This window comes from Lepisma saccharinum, chromosome 8 (assembly GCF_977018435.1).
Source record: "Lepisma saccharinum chromosome 8, izLepSacc3.1, whole genome shotgun sequence".
Taxonomy (NCBI): Eukaryota; Metazoa; Arthropoda; class Insecta; order Zygentoma; family Lepismatidae; genus Lepisma; species Lepisma saccharinum.
In genome coordinates this window covers 26,059,584-26,074,118 of record NC_139236.1, presented here as the reverse complement: position 1 = coordinate 26,074,118, position 14,535 = coordinate 26,059,584, and the positions used below count along the sequence as shown (strand labels likewise).

At 36.6% G+C, this 14,535-nt stretch overlaps 1 protein-coding gene across 1 annotated transcript in view; it reads left to right on the top strand.

Moving 5' to 3' along the window:
• The window catches only part of LOC145991713 (uncharacterized), a 659,814-nt gene that overhangs the window by 506,620 nt on the left and 138,659 nt on the right, over window positions 1-14,535 (top strand). Inside the window, exon 5 of the mRNA XM_083127771.1 lies at window positions 12,044-12,106. Coding sequence (XP_082983897.1) covers window positions 12,044-12,106 — 63 coding nt within the window. The remainder of the gene's footprint in view (window positions 1-12,043; window positions 12,107-14,535) is intronic.

Here is a 14,535-nt window from a genome sequence, read left to right as displayed (position 1 = left end):
ACTTGCTCTGTACAGTCATCAACACAACCATCCACATCTGGTCTGAAAAGAAAGCACGAAGCACCTCTTAATGCCAGAGCAGCAAAGCAGCCACGCTATGAACCTATCCGTAGCAGTTTTAATGCCCAACTTAGGGATTATCGGTTTGTATCAGAGCCAAGATGTGGCATTGAGAATTTTTTGAACAGTGTAAATTCTGATCTGCAGGCAATTCTAAATGCACAAAATGGCTCTTATAAGCTCTCCCTCAAATTGTTTACACAATATAAGAAACCAAATGGCACAAAATTTACACAGCCCCACATAACAGAAACTGTACCGGTATATTCAAATGCAAATTCGGACAGAATAATAAGCAGGTTGATAGATCAACTGAATATTAAACACTCTGAATTTGCGGCAAAAGAGTCCGGATGGAGCCTATGCGGCTCTCCGCACAAGTTATATGTTAATATTTCTGAATTCAGCCCATTACAAGGTTCCACTTATGTGCCATTACCTGCCAATATCAAAAACAAAACAGCCGTGGTTAATATAAAAAATAATGACCAGAAATGCTTTTTGTGGTGTATTGTAGCTGCTTTGTATCCAGTTTCAAGGAATCCTGAGAGAATAACTTATTACAAACAACATGAACATGATTTTGATGATGCAATGGAGGGTTTGGAATATCCAATGTCTGTTCAGAATATTGATAAATTTGAAAAAAGAGCCAAGCATATCAATGGCAAACAATTATCTATTAATGTATTTACTTGTTCCACTGGCCGTGGCAATTGCTTGATAGATCCTCTCAGAATCAGTACATTTGATGATGATTCTGCTGTTCCGATTGATCTGCTCTTAATTGAAGGGGATGGCACATATCATTACACTCTGATACACAGTCTTGAAGCTTTAGTGAGAACACAACTAGACAAAACTCATACAATATTTAAGTTGTGCAGAAGATGTTTAAGTGTATTTGATGGTAGAAAAATGGTGAAAGGGGTTCGGGAAGAGAATGTAGAAATTGCTAAAAACAAGTTAATTGAGCATCTGAAATACTGTGGCAACCATAAACCTGTTCATATGGTGATGCCCAATCCAAGTGAAAATTGCAAATTCAAAAAGTTTGAAGCCTTGTTGGAACACCCAGCATATATTGTCTGTGATTTTGAATCGAATCTCAAACCTCTTGCATTCTGCAATCCAGATCCTGAAGAATCTTCAACTACACCATACCAGCTACATGAACCTTCCAGCTTTTGTTATATAGTTATACGGGATGGTGTAGCTAGTGAGCCACACTTATACATGGGACCAAATGCCATCAAAGAATTTAAACATAGAATAGAAAATGAGAGCCGTGACATAGCATCCAACATCTTATTAAAATCAAAGCCTATGCTGCCTTTAACAGAGAAACAGATTGAAGATTTCAACAATGCAGAAAAATGCCCGGTATGTGATTGTGAATTTTCAGATGCAAATATCAAGGTTCATCACCATTCTCATACAGATGGTAAATTTAAAATGGCCCTGTGTAATAGCTGTAATATTCAGATCAAGAGATCAAGATGTATCCCCGTATTTTTCCATGGAGCATCCAATTATGATTTCCATCATTTGATCAGGTACGGGGGGTTTGACAAGCAGAATTTAAATATTTTAGCTGAAAATGATGAGAAATATATATCTATTAGCAAGATAATTAAAGTTAATGGTGTTCCTATTCACATAAGATTTCTTGATTCTTACAGATTTTTATCTGCTGGCCTGGCTACACTGGCAAATCAATTACCTGATGATCAATTCAAAATCACAAGTGCCATGTTTCCAAATCAGGACCTGAAATTAATTAGGCGGAAGGGTGTATATCCATATGACTATGTTACAGATTTTTCTAAATTTGATGAGTGTTCTCTGCCACCACAACAAGAGTTTTACAGCAAAATCAGAGGATCTGGAATCACTGATGATGATTATCGCCATGCCCAATTGATGTGGAACAATTTAAAATGCCAGACATTTGGTGATTATCACATGGCATATTTGAAACTTGATGTGACCCTCTTAGCTGATATAATACAGGCATTCAGAAAATCTTCTATGCAAAATTATAGACTGGATCCAATATATTTTTTCAGTGCCCCGAGCCTAGCATGGGATGCAATGTTTTTGAACACTAAAATGCAATTGGATCTGATCCGAGATCAAGATAAGTATCTGTTTATGGAGAAAGGTATAAGAGGAGGGATGGTGCAATGTTCTCAGAGATATGCCAGAGCAAATAACAAATATATGCCTGATTATGATCCAGCACGGCCATCAAATTATATAGTGTATGTAGATGCAAACAGCCTCTATGGTCATGCCATGATGCAAAAACTGCCATATTCAGGGCTTGAATGGGTTGAAGATTTCAATATTGAGGATCTTCAGAACTTTGATGACAGTAATTATGGCCTCTTCTTAGAGGTTGATCTGACAATTCCTGATGATTTGCACAATAAATTTTCTGATCTGCCCCCAATTCCCGAGGTTCAGTGCTCACCTGGCTCTAAACAGAAGAAGCTCATGATGACTCTGGAGCCGAAACAGGATTATGTCATATATTACAAAAACCTCCAGTTCCTGATGAAACATGGTGTTCAAGTGACCAAAGTTGGCAAAGTTTTGAGGTTCAGGCACTCAAGATGGTTGAAGCCATACATTGATACAAATACAGAGCTTCGAACATCTGCAAAGAGCCAATTTGATAAGAGCTTGTTTAAATTGATGGTTAATTCTGTGTATGGCAAAACTATTGAAAATGTCAGAAAACATACCGATGTTAAAATAATTACTGACCCCAGCCTGAGCAAAAAATTGGTTGCAAAGCCCAACTTCAATTACAGAAGAATTTATGATGAGCACATGGCACTTTTCAACATGAAGAAAACAAAAATTAAGTTTGATAAACCTATTTATGAAGGGGCTGCAATATTGGAATCGTCCAAATTACATATGTTAACATTGTATTATGATGTGTTGAAACCTTGTTATGGTGATCGTGTAAAATTGATGTACATGGACACGGATAGTTTTATTCTTAATATTCAAACAGAAGATGTTTATCAAGATATGTCCCAGCCTGAATTGCTTCAATACTTTGATACCAGTGAACATACAATAATTCAACCCCACAACAAAAAGGTGCCTGGCAAGTTAAAAGATGAGACACTTGGTGATGTTATTGTGGAATTTGCTGGGTTAAGTGCCAAGATGTACACTTTTAAAACATGTAGTGCTGTTGTCAAAAAAGCCAAGGGTATTGGCAGAGTGACTGTTGACAAAGATCTTGTATTTGAAGATTATAAAAATTGCCTCAAATCCCAGAGTTCAATCAAAACATCAGAAAATAGAATTCAGAGTGAGGATCACTTCTTGACTTCAAATATTGTAAGAAAAGTGGCTCTGGACCCACATGATGATAAGAGATGCATTTTATCATGTGGCATACATACTCTACCATGGGGGCATTGTGATTTGAAAAATGGGAATCAATGCCCAATTACAGAGCATGATTTGAAATAAATAAACATGCCTATGAACTTATTTGGGTTCAAAAAACAGGCTATTATGGACCTGCCAACACCACAACCCTCTTCTGATATGCTGTCTAAACTGAGTGGCTTGTTAATTATTCATCTGAACAGCATACTTACAGATGTTGATGATGAAACAGGTAAAACATTGTACATATTTAACAATAATTTAAATCATTACCAATTACCTGTAGGTGGGCAATTGCAATTTATTACAACCCCTGAGGGTGATGTCAAGATTTCAATAGGGAGAAATATTTACAGAATTAAGCACTCAAACATGATTTCTGGCACTGTATATACTGTTTCTGCTGGTGACTGCTTATATATTGAGGTCCCTGGATCATATGACAAGCTTATACCCTTTTTTATAGAATTAAGAATCAGATACTCTATAATAAATAACCACTAAAACAAAAAATGCCTAATGATATTTTTGGCCATACAAGACATGAAGATCACAGTGATGAGATTCTTATGCTTGATGTCAGAGTCAAGAAATTAAGAAGTGATTTACAAGCTTTACAAACCACACTCAATGCCAGTCTTCAACTAGAAATTACAAATTTGCAATCACAATGCATGGACCCTCTTCTTAAAATTGACTCAGAACTCAAAGTGCTGCTTCAGAAATATACTGATTTGGCAACATTAGATAATTTTCAAAGTTTAGAAGAAGCTGTAGCAGCTCTTCAAGCCAAATTTAAGACCCAGGCCACCAATTCTGAGCAATTGAAACAACAATTGGAAGAGCAGATAAATAATATCCAGGCACAGCTCCAAACAATTGTCAAAAGCATAAAATCACAAGAAGATTTTGATCTGGTGATTTCCACTCTAAAGGAACAGATTCAATCACTCCAAATACCTAATCTGGATCCTCTGCACAATGCCATAGCCGAGGTTAAAGAAAAAATTGAGACACTTGAAAATTTTATGAACAATTTGCCATCTTCTGATGCTTTGAATGCAATAACTCGGAGTGTTGCAAACATCAAGCTGCAACTTGTAACATATGAAGATTTTGGAAAAATTCAAAGTACCATAACCCATCTTGAAGGTACAATAGCAGCAGTGCAAAGTGATTTGGCAAATGTACAAGAAACTCGCCTGCCCGGTATTGTAGACACACTTGTCAGTGTCCAGCACCAAATCACAAAGCTTGAAAACCTCAACACTGAATCTGAGGTATCTCATTTTCATCACTTGATCGATGATATCCAAACAAAACTTGAAATTTTACAACAATCAACACCTACTCAGGCAGATATAGCCCTGCTCCAAAATGCTATGCAAAATGTTGCTGATGCATCTGAATTAAACAATGTGAAATTGGCACTTGAATTTTTGCAAAATACAGTATCAAATCTTCCCACATCACAGGAACTTAAAAATATTAAGAGGGCAGTGAATAGGATATTGAAATCAGAAGATATCAAGAATATCCAGACAGAGATCAAACAACTCACTCAGACAGTGGCCACTCTACCAACCAATCAACATATTAATGAACTGCATGCCCTGTTTGAGGATATCAGAAGACAGGTACATGATCTTACTGCTCAAAATTCAAAATTGGCAGTTGTTGAAAATTTGCAACAAATTGTAGCTAATATCAAGCAACAGCTAGGGACCATGGAATCCAATCAAGCAAATGCTCTGTCTGTTTTTGCCACCCAGCTTCAAGAGATTGTGCAACAATACAAGAAACTTGTTGTGGACATAAAAATCAAGCCAGGCCACGATGATGTTGTTAGGACCATCAATGAGCACCTTGAATCTGTAACAAGCAGATTGCTCACAGCAGAAAAAGAAATAACAGGCATAATCGAGAATCCAAAACATACAGTAATTCTTGAATTGTACAGCATCCCCAACAAAGAATATGATTCACCATTTACACCAGGTGGCAAAATATATATGCTGTCCCCTGCACAATTTTATTACCAGTTTTTTGTTGGAGGCACATTGAGACCAATCAAGATCAAATATTGGCTACAACCACAGGCACACCACTACCCTACCTTATCAATAACAAATTCTGACAACAAAGTAAAAATCACCAGTGTAGAATTAGAGGATTTTACAGATCCCAACACATTAGAAACAGCCTATGCTGAAGATGATGGCTCTCTGGAATTTAAAATACAAATAGGGGACAAATTATATTTAGAAAATCCTGCAGTCTCAGCTGCTGAACACCCCATAGTTGCAATATTCTTGTTTACATATTATGTCTAGACAAATTATTGTTGATGAATTACACAGACAGGCCAGACATAATTTTAAGAGACTGCCAGTAGTCACAAAAGGCATAGATGATTTATGGCAGAGCGACTTGATTGAGTTGTCAAGTGGACAGTTGAAAAACTTAGACAAAATCAACAAGGGCTACAAGTATCTACTCACTGTGATAGACACATTTTCAAAATTTGCCTGGGCTGTGCCACTCAAATCCAAGACTGGAAAATGTGTTACAGAAGCCATCAGGACAATCATCAATCAGAGTGGAAGATCACCGCGCTATTTGCAAACAGATAATGGCAAAGAATTTTATAATTCTGTGTTCCAACAATTTATTAAAAGCCAGGCAATACAACATTATTCGAGTTACAGTCACCTCAAGGCCTCAATTGTAGAGAGATTCAACAGAACCTTAAAAAATCTTATGTATAAACAATTCACACTTCAAGGTAATTATAAATGGCTTAATATTCTATCAGAACTTCTACATAAATATAACAACTCGGTCCATTCCACAATCAACATGAAACCCTCTGAAGTAACTTCATCTGATGAGCAAAAATTGATCAGGACTGTTTATTATCCTAGATACCAGCCAACAACAAGAAAGGCCAAATACAAGGTGGGTGATCAAGTAAGAATCAGCAAATATAAGCACTTATTCAAAAGAGGCTTTACAAGAAACTGGAGCACTGAATTATTTACAGTGGTTCAAGTTAAACCCGGGACCCTTAACACATATATAATAAAAGATCACCGAGGAGAAATTCTCAAAGGCAGGTTCTATGAACAAGAACTCAGCAAAACTAAACAGCCTGACACATATCTCATAGAAAAAATCATCCGCAGAAAAGGCAACAAGTTATTTGTCAAATGGCTGGGTCATCCGGAAAACAGCTGGATCGATGCAAACAAAATAATAATATGAGCACCTGGGATGTTATAAAGAGGCTGCCAGAACCTGAACAACAGAATAAGAGAAATGGCAACTTGCTGCCTGATAATATTAGGTGTCTTATTGTTGGGCCATCAGCTTGTGGTAATACTACACTATTAATTGATAATTTTTTATTGGCACCCAACTGGTTAGACTGGAAAAACAGGCACTTGTATGTTTTCTCTAAGAGCTTGGAACAATTAAAATATCAGCAGCTGATGAAGCTATATGATGGATTGGATATTGCCACTTTTGAACCAGATGTTAAGCCACTTGATGAATGTCTCGATAATTCTGTTGTTGTGTTTGATGACATTATGTTGGATAATCAAAACAAGGTTAGAAATTTTTTTACACAGGGGCGGCACAAAAACATTGATTGCTTCTACCTGGCACAGACTTTTTCTAAAATACCGAAGCAGCTGATCCGAGACAACAGCAATTTTATATGTGTGTTTCATCAGGATCATACCAGCCTCAAACACATACATGATGAATATGTAGGTGGGGACTTGAGCTACAATGATTTTTCCAAGTTTTGCAGTAGGTGCTGGAACCAGGACAGTTATGGGTTTGTCACAATTGATATGACAAGAACACCTAATACTGGAAAATACAGAAATAAAATCAACAATTTTCTAGACATTGAAACATAAATAAATAACCATGAAAAGGCCAATCATTGATGATCTTAAATTAAGAGATTATCTTGTAAAAAGATTTAAGGGATGGAAATCAGAGAACCGGGGAATTTATGAAAAACACAAACAAGCAGAACAGCCTGTAATTGATGCTATTAATAATTTAGGTAAGAATATCAAAACTGTTACAGAGCAAAATCAAAATTTGATCACAGAGCTTGTACCTGTAGCTGCTAGGAACATATTAGATTATCCAATCACCCCACTTTCCAGTATTCATACACCTAGTCCTGTTGCTCCTAGAAGAATTGAGGCTAGTCAGGATCCTATTGAATTGGGTCTTCTTGCTCAAAAATATTTAACCACACCTAAAGACAACAAAGATGAGGTGTTTGGCTTATATGCTGACACAGAGTTTGATGGTAGCATCATACATAGAATTGGCAATTTCAGAGTAACATTTATGGGAGATGATCTGATTGTTTATTCAGAATCTCGTCTCGGAGAAAAGGGTGCTTTTGTTAAGTACCCCGGAACACCTGGGTTGTGGGAACTGATGACTAGGAAAAGATCTGGCAGCTATACAGATCAAGATTATGAGCACTACAAAGAAATATTAATAAAATCAGATGCTCTATACCAGAACAATGATCCCACACAAAAAAGAGTCAAGTCGAGCAGTGGGGCAAAATACAATAATTTAATCAAGCCCATATGGTCACAAATTAAGACAGGTAGTGGAATCAAACAATACAACACCCTGCCCAAAGAATTTGTCTGGGTTGATGATGTCAGGAAACTTGTAGATAGGTTATTGGTGATAGCTGGGGAGGAAAATGCTGGGAACCACAATTTTTACAATGAAAAGGTTGGAATTATGGACATGATAAGCACCAAATTATCTAATTTTATAGTGAATGACACTAAGGGGATTGGATATCTTATAAAAATTATTAATACTCTACCACCTAAATTTTGGAATATATCTGAGGGTCGGGGCCTGGTTAATGACATTATAAACAAGCTGCCATTTGAACTACACATTCCAGGCTATCAGTATTGTGGTCCAGGCACAAAACTGGATCATAGATTAAACAGAGGGGATCCTGGTGTTAATCCCCTAGATGCTGCTTGTAGTGACCATGACATAGCATACAACACACATTCTGATCTTGACAAGAGACATGTTGCAGACAATAAATTAGAAGAGGCTGCATTTGGTAGATTTGTAAGCAAAGATGCTTCTTTGAGTGAAAAAATAGCAGCATTGGGAACCACCATAGCTATGAGCACCAAACAAAAACTGGGGTGGGGGTTGTGAATATGTATATATAATAAACCTACAATGAAGGCCAAGGGTGTTATGTATCAAATACCTTATGCAGGTCTCAAATCTCTTAAAACTATTGATAGTCTTTTAACCAAAAAGCAGCGCAAGAAAAAAAGCTATTGTCTTGCAAAGGGACATGGTATGAAATTGTTGCTTAGTACCCCCCAATTAAAAAAATTACAGCAATCAAGAAAAAAATTGCATACAGGGGGTTTCATATTTACTATCCCTGCCATCTTAGCTGCTCTCGGGGCTGTTGGGAGCTTGGCCGGGGGATCAGCTGCCATAGCAAAAACAGTAATAGATGCCAAGAAGAATAGGGCAGAATTAGATGAATTGAAGCGCCATAACCTGGCCATGGAGAAAAAAGGCAAAGGTGTTAAGAGAGCCATGAATAAGTTTAAAAAAAACAAGAGCCGCTTACAAACCAAGATATTGAAGCTTTAATCAAGCCACTGGGCATCAAAAATTTTAGGGGTGTGTACATGTCTGATTCTTTACCAGAACAACCACTCAACAAAGAGTGTGGCATTGTTAATTTGGATAAGTACAAAAATCAGGGCACTCACTGGATTTGCTATCTTAAATATTTAAAAGATAAGGCATTTGTGTTTGATTCATTTGGAGGTGTTCCACCTGAAAATTTAGTAAAATATCTAAAATCAGCTAATCTTTATTACAATAATGCCCGTGTTCAAAATTTCAAAGATGTTAATTGCGGACATTTGTGTTTATCTGTTCTTAGATATATGTCTCAAATAAATAAACCATCAATTGAAAATTTTCAAAAAGCCTTGTGGTATCTGAAACATCATGGGGGTATTCCATCTCACCAGCCAAAATTCAATATTGAAACTCAAATTGCATGATGATATAGTGTATCCCAAAACAATAGCTCTCAGAGCATTTTATGGCATGTACTTGATACCTAATATTACACACCACAACAACAAAATTGCAGTAGGGGATCAAAAAATTGTCATCACTCCAGGGCAATATAATCTATCCACTCTAAATGCTCAATTACCCAGAGGTATAGTATTAAGTCAAAATTCTGTCACTCACAGAGTAGAGATTGTATCTGCTACAGAAACAGTGGATCTGGGTACTATAGGAGAGCTGTTAGGCTTTGAGAACAACACAAAACTTGAACCGGCCATCAAACACACTGCTATGAATATACCTAAATTCTTAGCCATAGAGACTCTGAATATTCACTGTAATGTGGCCGAGGGTATGATCACCAAATCAAATGGTATAGGCACTCACAAACAAACCGGCATCATTGCAACATTCAAACCTAATTCCGAATTCATGGAGCCCATCATCTACAATCCATCCCCAACATTATATTTTCCTGTGTGCCACAACAGAATAGATTACATTGAATTGATGGTCACTAATGAAAAAGAAGAATTAGTTGATTTTGCTGGAGCCACAACAACTGCTATCATAGAGATTAATATTTAAATAAAAATACATACAATGGAAAATATTGAGAGTTATGAGTTACAATCTTTCCCCCCAAACAGGAGGACATTTGCAAATTTAAATCAACCCAACACAGAGATTGAGGTTGATCTTGATGTTGGGGATGGCTTTATACACCCTCACAGAGCAGATCTATACATCAAATTTGATGTTGTAAAGCTCGATGGAACAGATTATCCGGCAAATTCAAATATAAGATTGGTAGATAATTTTGTGCCGCATCTGTTCTCTGAAATTGAGATCAGAAAGCATGGTGTTGTTATAAACAGAGTGGATTATCCCGGCATTACCTCCACAGCTTTGGCCACATTAAAATTATCCAAAACCGAGGCTTCTTACTACAAAATCGGTGGATTTGAGGCTGGTGATAAGATATTATCTAAGAACCACACAGTACTGTTCCCCATGCGCCTGTTGCCAGGATTCTTCTCAGATTACAAAGATATTATGTGGAAAGGTGGTTTAAGAATTACATTTAGAAGAGCTGCAAATGATAACAATGCATTGATGAGGTACAGCACATTAAACCCTACAGGAGAAGCTTTGCCTAATACCCTACCTGATGAAGGCAAATGCATTATTCAGACTATGGAGCTAAGAATCCCTGTTGTTGAATATGAGGCCAGTTATGCTCTTAAATACAAAGCTGATATAATAAAAAATCCACAGATTCCTCTGCAATTTTATACATATCAATGCGTACAGAAGCCCGCAACTGGCACTTATTATGAGTTTGATGCCACAAATTCATTCTCCAGCATACAATATGACATGCCTGATTTTGTAGTGGTATTGTTTCAGACTGGAAGACACAATAATCAGGAAAAAAATTCAAGTAAATTTGATAACTGCAACATCAAGAACATTTATCTTAAAAATGGCAGAAATGAGGTCTTTCCTAGAGAAAATTACAATTTAGACATGTCCAAGGATGATTTCCTCAAATTATATGAGGCATTTTCGGCTTTCAAAAGGGTCACAACTGGCAATACTGACATGTATTACACACCAGATGAATTCAAGACACAGAGACCCATGTTTGTAATCAACACTTCAAAAAGAAAACAAGTTGTGGTGAATGACAGGACAAACATTAAAATTATCTGTGAATTCCATGAGGCATTACCTGATGACACCATATGTAGTGTTATTCTCATAGGTGAAAAATCATATGTTTATGATGTAAGAAATGAGAGGGTCACAGAGCAATTCTAGAAGAATTGCATTATTTTAATATTAAATATGCAAGTTGAGCCTGGTGCCCAATTGAACTTAAACCGGAAGTAAATATGTATGGGTGTGTGTGTAGGTGGCTCTTATAAGCAGCTTGGCCTAGTTTTAAGTGTGGCCAAAAAAAATATCAAGAGGGGCATATTTTTGACAGGTTTATGGACAACAATCTCACAGAAGTGCCTTTTGTAAGTATAGACAAATCAATCTGAGGGGGTTCATACTTTCTGAGAAATTCCCGAGGGCATTTTTACAAAAATTCTTGGATTAGACGGGGTGCTACACTTGAGCAAAAAGCTCATATGGGCATGTTGAGCCTGTTTTAAGTGTAAGCAAATCATCTTGAGGGGGGTTCATACTTTCTGGCACTGGTTGTACCTCAAACCCCACTACTATTATACACCATGCTTGTTAAACAAAAATTGAACACTAAATAATAGATGAAATAGAATCAGTCACAATACTCGTACATTCATTGCTACGACGATTAATACAAGCAATAAGTGTTGCTTCTTTGAGCCTATTAATTCCCATGTCTTTTTTGCAGCCCATGTTGCGGCTACATCATTCTCATTATTAATGTTTCTTTTTGTCTTTTCAGACGAAATTCAACCCTGTGACGGGAATGCTCTTCACTTGTGATGTCTTTGTTGTTGTTTTAAATGTAAGTTAATATTTAAACACGTATATCTAGATGCATGTTACAATAATATAAAATGTAGAAACACCCGTGTTTAGCTAGTTCTGCTTCATTTCCAATCAGGTGGTAACTCCTGTAGCATCCATGTAGTTGATAACTCATCAAGCGCAGAGGACGAATTTCATGCAGAAAAAATACGGAATGTGTAGCTTTTGTCTAAGATATGTACTAGGATGGTCCAAAAATTATTATTGTTTTTCAATTTAATTTCGCATAGTTACTAATTTTGTTCCTTTCCTATGAACATATTTTACTGCAAAAAATATGCCTAATTGAAAAAAATTTAGAGGTTCCTCAAGCGACATGAAGTTTTGCCATAAGGATGCATGTGTAACGAATATGCGATATATGGGCCATTTACAGCATTCAATAATTATTGACGAAATTGTACTATTTGCACTATGAGATGAATATTTATCACAATGATACAATTATTAGTACACATTTGCAATTTATTATAAAAATAATTTAAATATTCTGTCGGTGTTGATATCAAAATCAACTTCTTTATAATCCAAAGATAATCTTATTAAGGAAGTTGGTAAATTTTTAAAACAGTCTTTTAAGCGTCTGAAACATGATTTCCATGTTCCCCGACGACCTGAATTATGACCTGCATTTCACTTTATTTCCTTGTTATTGACTCATTAAAGTTGTATATAAGAACCACTGAACATTCTAGACGATCGTTCACAACATTCAGTGACTGAACGATTGGTTTGACTTTTTGGAATTTGTACGTGTCACTCTTGGGTTCATTTTGAAACATCAGTTGGAAGCAAACCTAAGGTGCAAAAGGAGGTTGAATTTATCATATCGAATTAACGTTTTATATCCAAGCTTTGGAAGTCTGTCAGTTTGATGCATATTGAACTCGAGTTTTGATCACAAGCCTTAAAACGGGTTATCACATCTTGCTTTGGAAGGTACCTTCTCTCTAACCAGTTGAGCTCCCAAGATACTGCAAGTGGGCCTCAAACTTGTTCCTTGCAGATCAAGAAACTGTCCTGTACTCATAAGTCAACCTGAATATAAGTAAGTCATTGATCGAAGTATCTTGTAGATATTCTTGCACATAACAAAGATAATATCTGTATCTACCTCACCTCAGCTTTCGTGCGTGTGCCACGTTAAGTCGTTCGTCTTCCAGCACCTTACAATGATATTGACTACGTTTTGGCCAAAACTCCTAAACAAAATTGAAAAAATCTTCCAATACATTTTTCCAACAGAATGCTTCACTTCTCATCATTAATGTCATAAAAGCCCATCATGCCCACAATGTCATGCAGCACATCTCAAATGATCAGCAAGCTGCTGCATGGTTTCTCCTTGTTTGTACCTCCTCTGTTCCAGATGTGGTAGCTCTACAACACATAGAATTTTGTAAACTTCATAAGCTGAAACAGGTACGTACTGGAAGTCTATCCACAGTTGCTTTCAGGTTCGTTTGATTTGTTGGATATTTCGTCAAATTACTATCCCAGTGCAAGACTAAGGGAAGTTTTTTGGTGTTACAAAATTCCTCACAAATTCGTTTTGTCAACGATTTATTGATAAACAGCTCGCTTGTGCTTCACTGTGGAACCTAATCGTCTTCCGTTGTTAAGATTAGCTGTGGGTATAACAGCTGCCGTGAACATCGTGAAGATTCTGTCCGAATGCTTGATACAATGTAAGGTTGGAAAGAACTCAAGGAAACACTTCACCCCCCCCCCTCCCGTTTTATTTGTACAAGAAAAGAACACACGAATTTGAAACAATGAACTGGATGGTAGATAAAGTTCATTAAAAATATTTACTTCTTTCTCTCTACCTTTCTCCTTCTTCATAATCAGTCTCCTTTGTTTGCTCTCCCGGAAGCTTTGCTGAAACTGAAAAAATGACGTCAATACTGCTGTTGCAGGACTTTTTATCCAGTGTTCGTTTGCTACATACACTTGTTTCATCTTAGTAGACTAAATAAATTTATTTGAACTCTAAGAAATAATACAAAATAGCCTATTTGTTTTAAGATTTATAACAACATGATATTAACATATGATACTTCATATAGACGATATGAAACATTTTTGAGGGCTTTGAGCGACCCCCCAATATTTCTTTATTGTCACAAAATTTTGCACATAGTATGTCTAGACCTAATGGAATAAAATTCGCAACTATGCGTTGAAATCGGAGAATTTTTTTCTTCGCCATGTTATGATAGACCACCCTAATATGTACTCATGAATATGATAATACTACTACGTACAAAAAGTACCCGGAATTTGTGAATAAAACACAAAATACGTGGTCAATCATCAATATTTATTTTGTCGCCTTCAAAATAGACCCCCGGTTCTCCCCCATGGCGCAGTGGTAGCGTAATTGCCTTGTAATCAAGGGGTCCC